The sequence below is a fragment of the Haemaphysalis longicornis genome, unplaced genomic scaffold (genome assembly GCF_048455015.1).
Source record: "Haemaphysalis longicornis isolate Haplotype H1 unplaced genomic scaffold, Haemaphysalis longicornis Haplotype H1 scaffold_7, whole genome shotgun sequence".
In the NCBI taxonomy this organism is placed as follows: domain Eukaryota; kingdom Metazoa; phylum Arthropoda; class Arachnida; order Ixodida; family Ixodidae; genus Haemaphysalis; species Haemaphysalis longicornis.
In genome coordinates this window covers 104711546-104732343 of record NW_027526422.1, presented here as the reverse complement: position 1 = coordinate 104732343, position 20798 = coordinate 104711546, and the positions used below count along the sequence as shown (strand labels likewise).

Sequence of the window (20798 nt, the reverse complement as noted above, 5' to 3'; positions counted from 1 at the left end):
ACGAGCAAGCGCGCGCGACCCCGAAGGGTGAGGGCGAAAGGCGGCGACTATGCGGCGCGCGTTCCGACGTCGGTAGTTACACCTCCCCTCCGCACCTCGCCGATGATTCTCGGAACCCGGCGGCACCGTCTGCGTACTCAACGGGGGCTATCCCCACGACGCTCCCCCGGCCGGATAATCCGGCGCCCGTCCGCGCCGTGACGGATTGGCGGCGGCCACTCTGTATTACAGGCAGTGCTTCGCCGCCAGACAGGGTGGCGAGTTCTCGCGCGCCGCCCGGGCGCTTGGCCACTGACATCATCAGTGGGTCTTACAACTCCGTCGACACCGACTGCGTCCTGAATGGGGGATCATCCCAGCGGAATCCCGTTGCCCGGACTATCCGGCGCTCATACGTGCCGTGACGAATTGGCGACGGCTGCCGCGTAGAGTCCACAGTGTTGAGCCACCAGACAGAGTGGCGGGTTCTCACGCGCAGCCAGCGCACCTGGCCACTGACCTCATACCTTACATGTGCATCGCATACCTCATTCCGAAAAATTAAGGGCACAAAAAGTAAATCATTTTGTCACATGTGATTTCCGTTTTATCCCTGGTTAGTTTCCAACAATAACCTCGAAGTCTAAAAGACCCAGATTGTGCGCACACCAAAAAGTGTGCACACGAAGCAGCAGAGGTAAAAAAATGTGGAAGAGAAAAGTGTGTTTTTCTTAACCCATTCATGTTTCTATTCGCCGCAACGCTTCCCCCCCTCGCCCCTTCTTCCGCCAGAAAGAAGCCCTAGCACTGAACGCATTTGTCTGCATTTCCCAAACTTTTAACTATACCCTAAGGAGGTAAAACTGTTTCTAAAGAAACTTTGTTTAATACCACTGCTCGTACTTTACAGGCTACGCGTGCAGCTTGCTTCAATTCACTCGATCGATGAAAACGAGAACAGCCAGAATGTGAAAGCAGTGCATTTTATTCAAATTGGCGTCCCTGTTAACACGGTATTCTTACGAAACCTATTCGCAACGCTTTTGAAGATTAAACGTCTCTGGCAGCAAGGCAGCTGGAGTCCGACCTGACGTACGTTTTGGAAGGTCCACAAAGAAGGTCGAAGATGAAGTGGCAGTGAACATTTTTATCTCTGAGTGCTTTTTCAGAGAGGTACAATACGCAGGCCATGCCTGGAAACAAGAGAGGAAAACATATGTTGCTCATTTGTGACTAAGTGTGTGATTGTTGCTTTGGTAGAATCACCCTTCTTGCAATCCTGCCGCTTGAGCTAAAGCGAACCAAACAATCTCAGAACAGAGACGCACCTAAGGTTAACGTACCCTCAAAACTTAGTTTTTGGAGTACTGTTGGTTAAATTAACGGCGAATATAGACGGCACAGAAGCGACATATCGTCATAAACGTCGTTTGTTCTTGACTCCAAGTTAAATTACTTCGGAGAAAGTAAATGCGCTCGCTCTTTTAGCATTTTTAGACAGCTAGCCAGTGTGACCGACTGGAACGTAAACTTTCCTAAGTGAAACAAAAATGTTTAGGATAGTTCAGATGCATTTTATTGTTAAAAAGGTGTATGTGACGGATCTCCGTCCATTGACAGAGTGCACGCTAAACCACCGCGCCACGAACATGAAAAAATATTGTGGTAAAGATAAAGAGAAGAGTTACTGCGTACCAACGGGAGTGATTTGAACGCCAAGCGTAGCCCATGAGACGAGCGGCGTTGCATCATCACTGACTTTCAAGGCATACAAACATCCGCGTAAAATATATCTACCTGAAGCGGGTTTTTTAGTACGCAGTGTTATTTCAACAACGACATATCAAAATTACATCAGAGATCAATGATTTCTTTTCTTCAGAAGTACACGGAGGCAGGCTGGGACTAAAGGCTACAAAGCCTGACAAAGGCCCCAGCCGCCTTTGGTACAGTACAATCAAGAAGCAAAATCAAAGAAGCTGGAAATTCTAATGTTTGAGTTATAGAAATACAAGCAACGTGTAGAACACAAGCCATTAACGAACAACATGGGAAAGGTACAGTAAGGAACATTGGAGTATAAAAGAGTAAAGTAAAACAAGGTATCAGTGGATAATCAAGATATTGACTGAGTTTTAAAGATAGACACAACTACAAAACCTGCGCATTAAACAAGTGTAAACAACATCCACAGTTCTAGCCATTGAAACAGATATTCTGATTTAAGAGGTATTCTTTCGCCTGTGTTTTAAATATGTTTCTACTGCATTTGAAATCAATGTGGCCTCCAACTTTTTTGAGTAAGTCGGCGCGTTGAAACAGAAAGGACTGCCTGTCGTAGTTTGTTCGCAGTTTCCGTGTATGTATTTTGGCACACCTGAAAGAGTATATACCGCTAGTGTCGTTACGTTTGCCATGGAGATTTTCTTTGTGTATAACTTGTAAAAGATTCACATAATAAATTTGGTCAGCCTTGAGCATACTGTACAGAATAAATAGTGGACCCGTTCTCAAGCCAGCATAGTGTCCTTGAACATTGGCAAATAGACGGAGAACTCTTCTTTGTAAGACAATCAGCCGTTTCTAATTTGTTTTGTGTTGTTGTTCCCCACGCTAAGATTCCGTATCAAAGCCTAGAATAGACATGAGTGCTATAAAGCTGTGTTTTCAACCAAAGCGGGATTAAACCTCTTCATCTGTAGAGAACGCCACTATTTTTTTCTGTGAAATTTCATGGCCTAAGTGTTCCATACGAGGATGCCAAGATAATTCTTCATGAAACCATATTCCTAAGAACTTCTGTTCTGTAACTTGGCTGATCCTATTGCCCCGATATTCAAGATGAGTGCCTTGACCTATCTTCTAATTAATTGGTATAAAAATAATATAGGTAGCCTTCGATGCGTTTAGCTGTAAGTTAATTTCATGCAACCACCTTGACAACATTTCTGAATATCTATTTACTTCATACTGGAGTTCTCATACTACTACCGGAGAAAAATATGCTCGTGTAATCTGCATACATGGCTATCTGGGGTGTACAAGGCAAGTTTGGAATATAATTCACATATATTAAGAATAACAACGGTTCCAGATTTTATCCTTAAATTAGACCCCTACCTTCCACTATTTTGAAGATAGAAGACGACCGCAGCTGTATTGACGGATAATTATATACATTGAGTTATGTATGGTGCTTGCTGTACTGATAGAATAAAAACACGTATGCACAGCGCTTTGTAGAGCCGAAGGAGAGAGTTAACGGAGCAACCGCCGGAGTTTCTGGAGAGCTTGCTGAATATACGGGCGACTGAGGTAAGCTTCTCCTTGAGATGGCGGACATGAGGTGACCAGGTGAGTGACCTGTCGAATGTCACCCCCAGAAACCTATAGCTGGGAAGGTATGGGATGTCAGTGCCGCCAACAGTGAGCCGGTAGTGCGTGAGGTCCCGCTTCGTAAACGCCAACGCAGCACATTTGCTTGCCGAAATTTCCATTCCTCGGGCTGCCAAGAACGATACAATAGAGTTGATTGCTCGCTGCCTCATACGCTACAGCATCGCCATTTTGGGCCCTCTTTCTAAAGGAACTATCAAGGCTCTAGAGTCCATGCAAGCACAGATCTTGAGGACTTGCATTGGTGTTCCGAAAACTACCTCTATACTGTTGGAACATTGACGGAATGCCGACGTCTGTCACCCTTGGCTCTCGGCACGCAGGAGCTTCTCCGCGTGCGACTGCGTATTGTGGCCAGGCCATGTGACCACCCTTTAGCGCCAAGTTCAGTCCCTGAAGTGTGCGACTTCCTGCCGCAACATTACCAGCCGCCATCACTTCATCTCCACCCGCCCTGGATGTTCCCGCCCATGAAAATAGTGACCACGGTGCCCGGAATTACACGCAAGGAGCATATTCCACCTGCCGCTCTACGATTTTTTGCTCTTGAATATATGTACAACACATACGGAGGTCATACACATCTGTACACTGATGGATCGGTGTCATCCACATCATCCACTGTCGCAGTGTGGATACCTTCGTCCCGCACCACCCTCAGTGCCATGCTCAGCCACAAAACATCATCTACGGCCGCCGAACTTGCAGCTCTGCGGATGGCCTTGGCTTACATCATCGAGCAGCCGCCACGCGCGTGTGCCATCTTCACGGACTCTCGGGCTGCACTGCAATGTCTGGCGTCTTTCCCCAAAGATCAGCTTGTGCTTGATGTACAAGCTTTACATCTTCAAGCTCTGCAAGCGCACCATCAAACAGCACTTCAGTGGCTCCCTGCCCATTGCGGGATAACTGGAAATGTGAAGGCGGGCGTTGCAGCATCCAAAGCGCATGACCAACGCGGATCAAAAATACCGGTGCCATTTTCTCGCAAAGATGCTTCAGCCCTTGCATCTAGTGTGGCATGGAGCATGCAGCGATCGCTTTGGGCAGACGCATCCCGCCATTACGCGCCCCTCTACTCTTTCGACCCGCATTGTAATTTTAAGATGCCACCGGGACTATCCAAGCATGATGAAGCAGTACTGCACCGCATGCGGTTGAACGTCGCCTACACGCGATACTGCTGCTACAAAATCAATCAGTCCTCGTCGCCTCTGTGCCCACAGTGTGGTGTGCGTGAAGACCTCCAACACCTAATATGTGACTGTGTGCGCTTTACTACACAAAGAGTGCCTCTCGCAGTGTCCCTGGGCCGGCCGCTGTCCGCAAAACTAGAACTGAGGGACGTATTAGGTCCTTGGAACTCTTCCAAACGTGTCGCTCGTGCAACGAAAGCCTTATTGGCATACCTAAAAGACACAAGTCTTGATCAGACTTTGTAATTAGTTAAAATCATATGTATTCCTCTTCATCATTATAATTATCATCGTCATCGCATTCATCTGGCGTAGCAAGCCAGGCATCTTAGCTGGGCTGACATCGCCAGTTTTCATTAAAGACTGTTCTCTCTCTCTAAAACACGTATGCAAAACTTCCTTAGATATAATTTTAAATTGTGTCTCGCGTAAATTGTTTCGGGAGAGGTTCGATAGAACAACATTTACAAACGTTTTCTGGATCCGTAACCCTCCGTAGACGGCCTTGAATTTAGCTAGCAGACGAGAAGTTTTATGTACTTCCAACTTCACTGTGAAGTAAAAATTATAAATAAATGAAAGTCGCCGTAACGATAAGTCCTTTTAGCGGTCAATTTCAGTGGAAATTCTTTCAAGATACCTGTGTTAGACTGAGAGCTGGCGAGCATTTTACCGTGACTCTGGAGAGCACGCGTACGATTCTCTGTCGCCGCAACCCGATCGCAGTTTTGGTCAGGATCTAGCGCAAGACAGATTCGCACCAAATCGTCTATGGTAAATTCTGGCTAAAATTACAACGTTTTAGGATAAGCAGTGCCATGCTATTCTCAGACACAACATTTGCAGCGGAATAACTATGCAACCGTTGTCTTCGCCTGCACCGGTCACGTTCAACACTACTCGTCACTGGGCGTTAAGTTTACAATTGCTCAAGCCAACAGGTAACGTCATGAGTTATCCGAATCACAAAACTTTATTCGTACCATTTTTTTTCGTGTGAAATTTTTATCCACATCTCCTTCGGCTTTCCTATAGCTGTATATTAAAGAAAACCAGTCCCACTTTCAACACACGGCTAGTGGAGGGTGCTTGAAAGAAGTAAATAAGGAACAATGATATTTAGGCCCCGGCTTTCAAATAAAATTTTATCAGAAAATCACTGGGTACAACATGCGGCTCCAAGACACAGTAGCATGACATTAGGACATACCGATTCGTTCCATAGAACAACGGAAATACGCGTCCGGGAAGGTCTCAGGGTGCAAACCAGAAAACCCTCAAAGCATCCCAAACTTGGCGTTCTCTCAATAAATTGGTTCAAAACCCTGGTATATAAGAAAGATACTAAAGGCGCTAGCTGCCCCTCCGACGCTTCGAGGAACCCGAATCGTGTTTAGGGCATGAAGGCGCGGCTGACGCTGAAGTTGTGCTGTTTTCACAGGAAATGCCGGTCTTCGTCTGGGTCCTCGACATATATATCCTGACCAACCACCACTCAATCGTTTTGCTCGCCTATTAACAGTAGGCGATTTATTTTTGCCAGTATTACTAGAGACATTTAATATGAGCTTCCTGCCAGTAAGGCGAAAAACTACGGATTGATGCTGAGCGGTTGGTTGGAACACAGTCATGCTAGGTGAGGACAGAGCAAGACCCTAAAGGTGACATAACTAAAACGTAAGCACAAACTAGGGAATGTTTAGGTAGGATTGCTCGAGGGAACACAGCCTGGTGACGCGGAACAGGGGGGCACTAGTTCGGCAGTGACCCCGAAATTTAGACGTAACGCACTAATACCGGTAAAGATGTGTGGCGCCGTGGCCGACAAGAGACACCAGAGAGACCTGTGAATTCTTCAAATAGTATTTCAAAGCCTCTTCAAATAACATAAATGCCATATTCGAGCAAATGTTTCCTTCACAACGCGAGTTTCATTTCTCATTACGCAGTGCGTCTACAAAACTAAATTGGCCGCCATTTCCCGTTTTGGAAAGGCCGGGCCCAACTCGGTGCAGTTTAAATCATCACAAACGCTTACCGTTAGCAGGCAACTAGGCCGAGAAAAAGGTCGGAATAATTGACACATTCGTTCAGTAGCAATTCACGTCTTAATGACGTCACCTAGAAGATTGAAACAAAGCTACTTACCACCATCCTTCTTTGTTAAACCGTAAACCTTGCAGCTCTCACATTCGTTGTACAAGACGTCAAATCTCTCAACAGCACCTGGAATAACCACAGCGCTATAATAAATTCGGGCACCATTGGTATAATGTCATCAAAGCAATAAAATTTGCGACACACGGCTCATCGTGGTGCCCGCACACAAATGGGAGTAATACTTGGGTTATCTTTCACATGTCATTATGATTGCTGCCTGCGCTGTCGAGCACGGTTTATGTCGAGGGCTCCGCAGAGGGTGGCTATGATTGAAAAAAAGAGGGAAAACATTTATTGGAGTGAACATTTCGAGCGAACAAGTAATGGAGAACCAGTTCGCAGGGGTTACGATGAAGTTAGAAGAACAAAGAAGAAGAAAAGAAGAATGGCCTACCGAAGGGCCCCGAAGGGGCTCAGCGACCGGAGATTCTGCGGGAGGAGATTCGGCGGGAGCGAAAGGAAGTGCCCCTGCCGGTGCCAGCGTTTTGTTCCCTGAGTAAAGCCGGGGGAATGCCGTTTTTGGCTCCTTAAAGGGGCACTGACACAAAATTTTGAAGGCGAGATAACGTCGGAGATAGATTGGTGGGAACACATATACATCATCTGCAAAATATCAGCGGCGAATACAGCCTAGAACATATTTAAAATCAATTTTGAAGTCTGCGAAACGCACCCGAGCAGCCAGCAGAGGACCACGCGCAATTGTAAATAAACAACATCCAAACACGTCACGAGTTTGTGTTTGCCGCTTCCGCACTACCGGCGTTTTACGCGGCTCGCCCGGCTCGCCGCTCCAATCGGAGGGCCGGAGGGCGGAGCTTCTGCTCTCGAGAATGAACGACCCGATCGTTGGCGGCGGAGGCGCCGTGATTTCGTCAGCTAATCGGGCAGCTGGCCGCGACCAAAGTTCTACAGCGATTCCAGGCACTCTGTTTCTATTACTGTTTATTACCATTGGATGCGAAAACGCGCCGGAAGCACGAAAAGCCCACTGAGCTAGCCGCACGGTCGCTGTGCAGGCGGCGGCCACGGCCGCGAAGTGGCCCAGGCCGGCGCAGGTAGCTCGAGTGATAGCTTGTTACCGCTGCACGAAATTGTCCCCAAGTCCCGACCATAGTGGCTTAAATGAGAAAGGAGTTAATGATGCGATGGCGGGTTGCATTAAAAATTGTCATCTGCACCGCTTACGAGAGCGGCACTCGAATATCCGCCGCAGTGCTGAGCCGAACACATCTGTAGGCGGACCTGTAGGCAGACCGGCCGGCTGCTCCCAGCGCGCGTTCTGCCACCCACCGCCTCGAGCGTCGCGCGTCGTTCTTTAGCCGCGGTAGCATTTGCACTCGCAGCGCCTGCGTCACATCCACAGTCGCTTTTTAATTAAGCGCCTCACGAGATCAGTACGTGGGGGCATTCGCAGAAACTGCCGTCGATGCGGATTCGACAGTGCTACGGCGGCTCTGCTCTGTGATATCCCTCCGACGGTCACGTGGTCAGCTTTGTTCACGCAAAATCCACAAAATCCATCGTTTCGCGGCACTCGCTGAAACCGAAACTGCGACTGGCCGCATTTAAAATCCCTCTAATTAAACAACCATCGCACGCTGAAGCAAATGAGGTTTCTACAGGTTATAAGTAGGTCACTAGCTACTTATCGCAACGAAAAAAACAAGATGCTAAATTTTTGTGTCAGTGCCCCTTTAAGCGGGATTCCCACGACGGAGAAACCCTCTCTTTCTGGTCAGCGGAACCCGATCACGTGACCGCTTTTAGGCTCCGCCCCTCGGTGGAGAGCGCCCGCGGATGCTCCGGGAAAGAAGATGCCTCCGCATGTTTTCGCTCGAGGGCGGTTGCCCTCGGCGGGGAATGGAACTTGATCCTCGGCGCTGTCGTGTGCTAGTCACTCCACGTAGCTCCGCACGTGTGGATGCGCCGCCAAGCCGGATAATCAGGTCACGTGTTGTTGACCTCACATATCCGTGCACCTCCGCGCGCCTCCTCCTCCGTCGTGTGAATCCCGCTTCGGGATTCACACGACGGAGAAATCTTCTCTTTTTGGCCCGCGGGGCCCGCTCACGTGACTGGTTTTAGGCTCCGCCCCTCGGTGGGGATAGCCCGCGGAGGCTCCGGGAAAGAAAATGCCTCCGCATGTTTTTGCTCGACGGCGGTGGCCCACGGCGGTGAATGGAACCTGTTCCTCAGCGCTGTCGTCTGCTAGTAACTCCGCGTAGCTCTGCGCGTGTGGATGCGCCGCCAGGCCGGATAATCCGGTCACGTGCTGTTGGCGTCACATATCCGTCCGTCTCCCCGCGCCTCCTCCTCCGTCATGTGAATCCCACTTTACCGTCAGAAGGAAGAGGGAGGGGGGGGGGGTTCAAGGCCCTCAGATAGTTGGCGTACTGCTTTGAAGGGAGGGCCGGTGGAAGGAGATAGCCCGGCGACCGAATGCGCTAACTTTACAATGTTTGTCGGGAGCTGCGGCTGCGAGCGGTCGCAAGCATGACTTGCTCCGGGGGCGGTTTCTGGGCGGCAGAACCCCACGCATTTTTTCCGAACCGTGTGGCGGTTCGGCAGCTTTTTGGCCTCCAGGATTAGGGATCGTGCGGTGTGCGCTGTGGTGCATTGTAATTTTAATTCAGTATTGATTTTGTTTTGTATCGTCTTCAATGTCTTCTGTAAATCCTTGTAAATACGCGTGAACAGACTTTCAAAGCAAAGCTTTCTACCTCTACCAGCCAACGGTTCCTTCGTGGCGTGCGGGCCAAGAAACTCCCAACGCGGCTGGGCAGCGGGAGGGCGGTTTTCACTCACGTAGCAGAGTGTAGATGCCGCGGCGAATGGTTACCCAGTGTTCCCCGCGCGCTGCTCACACCGGCGGGCGCGTCGGCGGGACGGCTTTCTTGTCTGCTTTGCCGGCAGTTGTTTTGGGACTGTTTTGGCGCAGCTTCGCACCCATTGAACGCTTTCTTTGCACGGCTTGATTAACTTCTTCGGCAGCACCTCCTGATTAACCGGACCCGACGGAATTAAGTGGTCGCGCGGCACAGATAGGTTATGAATTGGTGAGAAGGGCGCGAAAACAAAATGTGGAGACAACGTACAGACATCTGGCCGCTAGAGAAACGCTACCTTTTGCGCACTGCTTGCCATGGATGGGCCTCCGCTTTCTAAATTGGTGAATGCATGTATGTATGTATGTATTTATTGTTCATTGGAAAGCGAAGATCCACCAACCGGCGTGCATTGTCTCGCCTAGGGGGCGGACACCGGAACGCCTGCTGGTGTAGGGGGGCGGAGATAGGGAAGAAATAATACATAGGAATAGGAGGATAGGGGAGAAGGTTGACATTATAATGTATATAACACATTGGGCGTGTTTTACGAAGCAGTGCAAAGGGCGAAAGGAGTAATTGGTTCTGATAAATACCGATTATGAAAGTTCCGTCAGCTTTCTCGCCGTTCTCAAACATACTAAAGTAGTTTAAATTGGTATAAATGGGAATCCCTTAGCTCACATGGCTAATTGTTTTGCACGTGTCTGCGCTTGTGTCACGCGGTGGTGTAGCCCCAAAATAGCACATCAGGATGGCCAGGTTCCGCTGTCTCAACCTTCGAAAGACGCTCCTCTCCGTTGTCTTTCTGCTGACGCACGGCAGGGCTACAGCGGCGGCGTCCGCCGTTTGAGCCCGGCCGTGGCCGACGCTGCTGCGTTCGCGATTCCGCCCAGCGAATTCTAGCTAACGGGTAGAGCCATTTTGTGAGCCATTTGTGGATTTGAGACATATTTTTTTGTCATCCTCTACAGTTATCGTCGTCATCATCGGCTACTTCACACACCTCTCCACGCCGACACCACTCTACTTCGACACTGACGAACCTAACTTTACTATGGTCTTCTCAGCCGCAAATAAACTTTCTCCTGTTTGCTTCGCATAGACCCTTTCCCAATAGCGTAGCCCTCTTGCGGCGACCGCCCGAACCACCCTTGGGGGAATACAGTCGATCCTGGATATATTGAACCCAGCAAGAGACCCCCGGGTGTTTTTTCTACATCTCAATAGACGTAAAAAAAAAGATGTATCGAATTATTGCATTTATTGATCAGTCCGAAATCCCCTTGGAAATCCTATGCGAAAGCACATATTTTATATATTGAATTATCGATATATCGAACTTATTTGCGATCCCCTTGGAGTTCGATATATCCGGGATCGACTGTATACAAGAACACGCCCTCTTTCTCCAGCTTGGCATGCGCAGTTTTCGGTGGGAGAGAAATTTTTCGATGGCCGCCGCAGCGCCCACCTGCCGGCCGCTTTCCAGGGCTCATAAAAACCGAGCATCACTTAGCTGGCTCGGCATTCGTTACTGGCTAATCCAACATGGCGTCGTTTTGTTAACATTTTGCCTCCCAATAATGGCGGATCGGTTGCTGGGAGTGAATGTAGCGCGTGCGCTGAGCGCTACTGAAAAAGGGTCCATTGAGAAAAAGCGAACGCGGGGAACGGATGGACAAGCGGGTTCCAGGTTTTTTAGCACGACGTGTCCTTTGTTCAGTGACGGCTACAGGTCGTCGATTCCTACGCTATTTATGTGGCTCGGTGTATGTGGGCCACATTGGCCGATACCTCAACACCCGCCTGCGCAAGTACTGGAACAACCTAAAGAAGAATAAAAGTGCACATCTACCCCCGCACTGTGTAAAGTGCAAATGCAACCCGTACTTCAGACACTGAGGTGCTGTTTCAACACAAGGACCGGCTCACCCGCGAGGCTGCGGGGGCATTTCACATCCCAAAAAGCAGCAGATTCAGTAGCAAACCCCCTATCAGGCTCGCTGATGGGGAGGTTGACTGTTTATCCAGGGGTTTGATTAGGTCCTAACGCGTTACGATGATTGATTGTACGGTTTAAGGCGCCCACGCAACGCAGGCGATGAGGCACGCCGTAGTGAAGGGCTCCGGATTAATTTTGACCACCTGGGGATCTCTAACGTGCGCCGAAATCTCGTACACACGGGCATTTTTGCTTTTCGCCTCCATCAGAAAAGCGGCCGCCGCGGCCGGGTATCGAACCCGCGACCTCGTGCTCAGCGGCGCAACGCCTTAGCCACTGAGCCACCACGGCCGGTATCTAACACGTTATGCTTGTGTTTTTATATTATCTTTTGCTGGACTGTCAGTATGCGCAAATTAATGCGCCATATGTGAATTGTGATTTTTCATGCGTGTGTACATGTTTTTCCTGTGGATTGAAGGATTCAGTTGCTAGTCAGCGCGTGTCCTGTATCCCTTCTTTCTAAATTCGTCTTTTTTGCGCTGTTTTTTCAAACATGAACATGTACCAGCTTGTCCAGTTGAGAGTTCGTGGCGAAAAACACGTTTCCAGCCGCAAGCGGCAAGCAGCAGGACAAGCAGATTGTGTGTCCTGTGCATCGGAGGTATACGGGCACGGTGGGCGCCTTGCAATCACTATTGAGGCCTTTCTCAGTGGTGACTGCGAAGTCTCGCAGCTGAGGAGCACGCAATCCGGCTTGCATCAAAACAGCGATGCGGCACCCCCGGCCATTCATGGAGATGAACGCGGCGAAGTGAAAGGTCGCCGCGTTTCGACACTGCCTGCATCTTCTGTGCCGGTTAACTGGCAAGGTCTTTGGCATCTGCGTCCTCTTTTCGTTAGCTGCAAAGTTTCATGCGGTATGCTGATTTGGGCATTCGTGAAGTTACTTTCTGTTCTTAAAGTAAAACTCCAAAGGGGCCATCAAATTGTGCGAATTAAGTTGAGCTGGAATTAGCGGGCGGGCGCTAGAATGAATGGACATCTCGCCACACTGCACGGGCGGGACAAAAAGAAGCCACCTCTGGGCGTGGACTCGATCACAGGCCCACAGTCCCAGACCAGCGACCACGGCACAAACAAAACCTGCGGCGGCAGGCACCGAAGCACTGGCGCCGGCGGCGCGGTGCCCGCTGGGGAGGCGAAATAAGCCGTAGCAGCAGCGTAGCGCGCGCTACACTGTTTTAGATGCGGAGCATCTCATGCTCGGGGCTGTGTCCCTCCCTCCCTTGTCGTCCGCCGTCCGCAGTCTACTGCGCATGCGCATCTCTTCAGCCCCGTCAGCGTTTGGGCTGACATCAGCGCAGTCAACTATAAAAAGAAACAGTTAAGCCCATTCTACATGGGGCGAATTTCGCCTGCGAATTCGCAGTTGCGGCGCCGCCCGTGCGGCAAAACAATTTATTTTCCTATTTTCACTGCTGCGACATATTGCCAAATGCTAAGCAGCGTTCACAAGAGAAGTTAGACTCTTCCAAACATCTGTAAATTCGCCACAGCACCGAGAATAGATCGTTTTGGTGCACAGGGGGCGCCGCAGCTGCGAATTCGCAAGCGAAATTTGCCCCATGTAGAACGGGCTTTAGGCGGCGCCCAGTTTCGATCCCACGACTCTCTGGCCGCAACGGGGGGTACGTGGCACTCTTCTCACTGCGCTACAAACCGAGACGGGAGCATGTGCAACGAACGCGCCTTACGTCCTTCACTCATTCAAACTACGTCAAGAAGCTACTGATACAACGAAGGCACGCGAAGCTGAACGTCAACGGAAACGACGAACTGAAAACTAAACTTCAGTCAACCCTATGGCTGCTTCGCGTACTATTTAGGGTTCCCCTGCGGGAAGATGGTGTAATTTTAGATGCGACTGCATCTCATTCACTCGCCTTGTCCCTCCATACGGCGTTGTCCACGCCCCTCCCCCTACACTATAAAAAAAAAAACAATTGCTAGCGGCAACCGGTTTCGATCCCACGACCCTGTGGGCGGAACGCGAGGTACATGGTGCTCTTCCCACTGCGCCACAAAACCGCCACAGATTCAAATGCTACGAACGCACCTTATATCCTTGACTCATTCAAACTACGTCAAGAAGCTACTGATACAACGTATGATGGGGCAATGATTAACACTTGCAATAAAAGAAAAGCAGCTCCCACTTGCAGCAACAATATTGGAGTAAAGGTCGTTGCGACAGCGAAGGCCCAAGCATACCACTTAGAGAGATTGACCAAGATTGGCCAATAAAACATAATAATAATCATAAAACATAATAATCATACGCGTTCCCGACACCGTTTCACGCGATTTCAGAATCAATCCAACGGAAACACCAAGTGAACCCCACGATGCGTCGCATCTACACAGGTTTCCCCTCGCGAAGAGGTGGGCGCAATTTTTTTTCTGTTTCGTTGCCTTTTATCCCTAGTAAATTATGTTTTGTTTGAACTTGCGAGACATTATAATCCCCTTCGGCCGACTTCTTGTGCGAGGAGCGATGTAAACCAGGGGATCCCCCTTCGAATTAACCGTTCTGGATGCCGACGCGTTCGAATTATCGGGAGTTCTCCCCCATGTAAATATACAGGTCTGTGCCGGGACCAGGGCGTCAGTTCCAATTAGCAAAACGTTCGAAATAACCCATTACGAATTAACGAGCTTTTACTGTATTGATAACGGCGAAAATGGTCCTGCTCAGATTTGTACATTCCCTTTTGGCTCGTACTCTTTTTGTTAACTTAGCCAACTCGCTTGTTAGACTTCCTTTCTTTCTACATCAGCAATATTTTGGTATCGTACTTAGGTTCTGCATAGCTGTGGCGTAAAGATCGCTTTGTCACAAATGTGACGCTCCTACTTACCCTCTGTTTACTTCCACCGGCAAAGGCTTGTCACCAAAGACAAACTGTACCGTCACGAGTTATCGGTACAGACTCGACTTGTAAAGGGCTCACCCTAAAAAGGTGACACACCACTTGTTTGTTACGCACGGAAACGTTCTTCTCGTGTTCAATTGCTGCCCTATACCACCATTTCAGGTCGTTGAGGGGACGTGGCGACATACGTACGACATCCTTACCATCAGGTAAATGCTTCGGGTACAGAATGTTCTTCCCTGCATGGCCACGGCCAGAATAATACTTGGTCCGGATATATCTGCGGTAAAGCAATGTGTTAGTACATTAAAATTCAGCTACAAAAACGCTTTAAACAGAATGCATCACACTGAACTTGTGCGTCTATAATACTGTTCACGCTTGAATATTCGGCTGCTTTCTGACAGCGAGCAGCGATTCTGCGAGCTCGTATAGTCTCTGAATGCATTTCATCGGTCAGCGGTGGAGTTTACATACCACAGAGCCTACTTCACAAAAAATACGACGCTAAAACAGAGAAGAGTGCGCATAAGCGTCACAAGCAAGGAATAGGCCGATGAGCTGAATAATTCAGCCTTTCAACAGCGCATGTTCTGCATTTATGGGTAGATGGTTATTTTAAGTATGGCCTGGCCGCAGCGATAGCGCACGCGACGACTGCAAAAAGGTTATGGTTATCAATTCCTTTTTCTGTACCGCTCACGTTCGCCAGAAAATACGAACACGAACGTTGGTGAACACAAAAAAAAATTGACGCGCCATGCCGGACCCCTCGTCGTGGATGCGCAGAAAAGATTATGCAAAAGCACTACAACTGATGATGGAGGTAATAAGTGTTTTAGTAGCCTGGAAAAAGTTTATATATATTCGATCTGTTGTGGACTTGTGAAACCCTGGTAAGTTCCACGAAAGTTTTGCTGTGTGCGCAGTATATGTGACATGTCGAGAAAAAGTTTGCCCTCTATCCGTTTCCCAGCTACGGAACAGAGAACGCAAGATCGCGATGCTGCTCTCGTACTGTCTTGGCCCCATTGGGGGCGCTGCTTTAGAGACGTCAAGTCGACGCGCGGCTTCCCGCATGCCTCTGCCAGCGCGACCACCTCACGCCGTCTCGACGGGACCAGCCCTTGCAAGCGTTTTTTTTTTTTTTTTTTTTTTTGAGGGGGAGGAGTGAGGGATAGGGGGTTCTATTCTCAACCGCGGAGGCCACCGCTTTTCTGATGGCGGTGAAAGGCAAGAACGCCCGTGTGTACGATATTTCGGCGGACGCTAAAGATCGCCAGGTGGTAAAAATTAATCCGGAACCCTCCACTACTGCGCGCCTCATCGCCTGCGTTGCGTCGGTGAGTTAAACCCTACAATCAATCAATCAGTCCCTTGCAAGCGTTTTAACATGAGTGCGCAGCCAGAGCCGGGCAGCAAAATGTAAGGGAACAAGAATGGCGCTGACGAAACGCTGACACTGATGGACAGCAAAAGGAGTCAGAGGCAGCCAATGCCGCTACAAAAGCCAGAAAACGTGGGCACTGAGACGGCTAAAGCGCAAAGCACGGTTGGCGCGGTGTGCGATGGGACGTGAGAGAAACGTTGCGTTGCGGACTTTTCCCGCCCAAGCAAGGCGTGTGCATCGGGCCTAGTCGGACGTTCGCGAGAAGAGAAAAAAACAGGTAATCCATTTTTAAGGAGTTACTAACGATTCTTCAATTACTTTCCGGTTACTTTCCTGGCCAAGACTGAACGTGCTCCATCCCTAACTGGCTATACACTACATATCTTACATTTCCACCCCTGGCATCACTGGCTTATGGCCGAGTAGTCTGGAGCACTACGCATTGGCGGTGAGTTGTTCGAGTGGCGCCCCTGCCTCTGACGTCGGCTTAGGGACTCACTGCGCTGTCGTCTAGATCTGCTACGCTCCGCTTGTGAGGGGCAGCAGTGCCTGTGCTAAATTTCGCCTGCTTTGAGGCTTTCGTGAATTAAAAAGCGTATTTCTAGTAATTCAGTTATTTGTGCTAGTTTCTGACACATCTGAGTAATTTCGAGCTGTATCCCCCACATGTTTGCAACACACGAGGAGAGAGAGAACAACTTGCTTAAAAGCATCGCTCAGAAGATCGTGTTTAACTCGTCCTTTCTAGATTATGCGCTAGGTGCAACGCTCGGAGCTCCTTGATAAGTATACAAAATGCGTAGGCTTCCCTACAGTATTTTTAGATGCTCTTATGAAGACTCAGCAGTCTAATGCTACGTACCAAGCAGTGAGCCCCTACACGGGCATCGCACAGTAGGAAATAAAGCGGCTGTCTTCTCTTTCTTTCGTTGTTGTCGACATGATGATGGTGATGGTTGGAGTTTTTTGGCGCAAGGCCAGCTGGGGCAAAGAGCGCTGTTGTCGACATGTATCAAATTAATGTTTTTGTGTGTGCGTGCCTAACGCATTAATTTTTCTGCACCGTCACAAACGTCTTATTAGTAGGTTTGGGGGCGATTGGGAGGCTCACTAAGATCGTGGGGATATTTCCTTCAGCCTGTATGTCATACATTCCCTTCTTACAAATTGGCTTTCGTTATGGATGCGTGCAAGAAGGTCCATATCCCCAGCGCGCGTTCTTTATTCACTGAAAGAAAGTTGCGTGTTATTATATGCTGCGGTATTACAAGATATTGCGTAGCGCTTCCAGTAGAAACTTCAGACTTTTATGGTTGTTGCTATAGGCTGTATTTAAAAATATAATACTCATCTGCGTGCATTTTGTTGGCTCAGCTTGCTGCTTTCTTCTTTTTACACAATCAATACAAGATTTCCCCCGTGCGGTGTGTTTACGTTCATACGAGGCTTTCTAAATTCCACCCGTCGTGAAACTGGTGTTGTTTTACAATAAACATTAAACCCAGTTCTACCCAGTTTGAAATCTGCTGAAGCAGCGGAGCTCTGGTTCTCTTTCGTCGGCTGGATCGTCAGCGGGCTCTCCCCCGATAACGGCAGTGCCGTCGATGCGCAAATTCTACGGTTCACGCAAAGTAATCGGCCGCTAAAAGTCAGGAACGGGACACTACCTCCCCTACCAGGAGGGAGAGGAACCCACCCCTGAGAGATGAGTGCGACCTCTGTTTGTGGGTCTTAGAACCAAGGGGCCTTACGGGAACGTTTTCGTACCCCTGCGTGACGCACGACCTTCAGCAGACGGACAAAAAGGCTCCACCGGCAACAGCTTCCCCGTTACTAACTCAAACAAGTGGCTTTTAACTCTTTTGGCCTACAGCTTGATCACAAAAACAAAAAATTTGGTTGTTTAGCGCGCCTAAACTGCAAACCTAACTGCAAGGCGCGCCGTAGCGAAAGACTCCAGATAAATTTCGACCACCTAAATATCTTCTCTAAGATTTCCTGCAATCGCGACTAAAGGGCGTTTTTGCTTTTTGCCTTTACCTGAAACGGAATAACCCCGGCTTGGTTCAAATGCATGTCCTTAAGCCTCAGAAGCACAACGCCTTAGCCACTGAACCACCGCAGTGGATGGATTCGTTAGCTTATACAGACGGTGCACAGGCAGAAGCTCCGCTGCCCTCACGCATCCGAAAGTACGAAAACGGGGAAACCATGGCTCCTACCAGGAATCTGGCTTTCGTCATAGCTCCCAGCTTCTACAAACCAGGAAAGGAAAGTGTAACTCACATGGTGCCGTTAGGGTTATACTGAAGCTTCGATAGGGTCTCATCATTTTTCATAGGGCCCACGTTGGCAAAGCGAATGCATGTCACGTGGTTCGGCAGCTCTGGCAGTCGAGCCGATGTGTAGGTTAAGTACCACGTTTTGTTCACCTCGACGCACTGCAGAAAGTAAGCGCCAATTGCGGGTGCAATGAACTGAAATATCTTGATGTCCACACGCCAGAAGAATGGCTCCGGTCATCAATTAAATACACAATTATAGATGAAAAAAAAGACATTACAAGGGAAGAAACCTAGACAGATGTATATGGGCGTCTTGTGATACATTATTTAGCTTTTAACGCTACGCGTTAAGGGCGCCGTGATTCGGAAAAGCGTTACATTTAATTATCCTCGCCGCCTTCATGCAAGGACGAATTGCGTGCAACGGATTTAATTTGGGCTTTCCCATCACCCTCTTCCCGCACCCCCCAAAAAACAAAACGTTCACGGCAAACCGCTATCAGTGACGCAATTTTTGACAAATATTCTACGCAAGTCTTTACTTCCTCGTATGTTTCCTCAATCCGGTATAGTTTCCAAATCTGCGTTCTTAATTAGGGATCGGTGGGATCTTACTTGAATAACGGCGACGTACAGCTCAATTAAATACGCTCCAATTGACGTATAAAATGCCCCGCTTACTGCCTTTAAAGTATTGTTTTCTACTCTAGGCTTCACCTCCAATTCACTTCGAAGCGAACTGGATTACTAGCGTACCTTTGCAGCATCCTGGTAGGCGTCCAGTGTAGGCGGAAGAGTGTATCTGGGCAAGGCCACGGCCAGTGCCAGCAGAGCAGACAACATAGCTACGGCAGAAAACATTCTCGTCCCGTTCTTGGATTCCTGTGTAGCTGCGAGAAGAATGTTACGCCGATTTTAGCGCAAAATGTGGTTCGGAATATCTGGCGTACATATCGTAAGTTCCGAGAATCGGCCGCGCAGTGTCTCAACTAAGTATAGGTAGACGACTGAATGTGAGAGCACTCAACGCCCCACTACGCAAATTTCTGCGTTGCCGAGCAATCGTTCCGAGAATGGCCGACGCGGCAAAGAGAATACGAGCAAAAGAAAATTAGCTTGTCTGCATCTCGAATTTGAACACGGGGCATGCGGAATGTGAGTCGAGCACGCATTCCCTATAGAACAATTACAAAAAGGGAGTCGACAGGGGGTCGCTGCTTCCATGACTCTCTTTGATGCTTACGAGAGTCTCTTTTAGACTTTAGACTGAGAGACTGACGGCCTAACCTTGACTCTATCCAACCAGAGGTTCACGTAGAGAGTGGGTTGGTTTGATTCGCCGTGAATAGCGCTTCAAGACACGAAAGAAGAGGGCGTGTACACCCCTCAAAGTCCATGTCCTCAGGCGCTGTCCATGGTGATCCAACATTTCTGTAAAAACGGCCTGACGTAACTATGAAGTGCGGGTTCGTAACTACAGCGACAACCTGAAAAGAATTTCTGAACTCACCTTCTACGACCTTGTTTTCCTCGCTGGTGTCAACTGCAGTGTTTATAATATCACCTGCACAAAACCAGAACTACTATGAACTTCCCGCTATTTTCTCCATAACATGGCGCGCGAATGGCACGACTGCAAGCTAGAACAACCACTGGGCGTGACCGCACGCAAGCCGAAAAGCGAGAGTACGCTCAGCGCCCTTCCATTCATCGTCTAATTTAGATGCCTCCATTACCTACCCCTCAGCTGTGAATCGACACGGCCGATGCAATCCTAATTTGAAATTGAAAGAGGTTGCCTAAAAAATTATACGCTGACCAAGTCGCACTAGTATGCATTTCAAAATACAGACCCGCGCTCGTTGCGAAATGCCCCACAGGTAAGGCAAGCGGTTGTCAACAAGCTGCTACCACGGCTCGGACCTGCTTTGCAACTGCAGTACTTCGGCTGCGCAATGCAAAAGCATCGGTGAAGGAAAAAGGAAGCAAAGCGAGGATGGCGGAAGCAACATGCAAAATTAGTTATCGGCAGGTGTTCGGGGAACCATAATTGGCCCCAGTGCAATGAACTCCCGTCTGTTCTTCGCCACTTCCTGGTTCACTGTGGAACAACAGCTGGCGAGGACTCGGTCCTGGTAGCGCTTATGCCTAAAAAAATAGGTACCTCTTTTACAGTGCGGCGAAAACAGCATGCGAACGACAAAATACGAAATTGGTGGTGACGAGAAACCCTATCACACAAAAAACATATTGTGCAAACAGCTGCACAGCAGAAGGGCGAAGAATGAAATGGGTTCAACCAGCAGCTTACCATTGCGTGTTATGAAGAGGACCAGTTTCATGCAAGAACGATTTTTGTTCAATGACTTCAAGTTAAAGAAAAAAAAGAGCGGCGCCAGGAACGATTCGCATAGTCGCGGGTGTGAACACCTGTATAAGTGACTCCAAGAAAAATATTTTAACCGGACCGCAGTACGGCTTAAGCCAGTGCGCTCATAGCGCTGCGCGATCTCTTTTCACCTGTTCTTCTTTACTGCATTTAGGTTGCGCTGTAATGCGTAATTGCGTAAATACAATAAATCACTTTTTCGTTGTTTTGCTTTCTTTGCTATACCTTTATTTGTCTTTTGTTATTGCTTAGAAGTAAATTTAATCACCAGGGCTAAGCGTATACCTTTGTGGC

General features: G+C 48.8%; 1 protein-coding gene across 1 annotated transcript; it reads right to left on the bottom strand.

The window, feature by feature from the left end:
- Positions 1–18112: 18112 nt before the first annotated feature.
- LOC144146456 (uncharacterized) lies at positions 18113–20545 on the bottom strand. The gene is made up of 4 exons (XM_077678409.1): positions 20427–20545; positions 19626–19679; positions 18872–19005; positions 18113–18271 (listed from the first exon to the last, which is right to left on the bottom strand). The coding sequence occupies exons 1-4, from the start codon at positions 20455–20457 to the stop codon at positions 18113–18115; spliced, it is 378 nt and encodes a 125-aa protein (XP_077534535.1). The 5' UTR covers positions 20458–20545.
- Between the last annotated feature and the right edge of the window lie 253 nt (positions 20546–20798).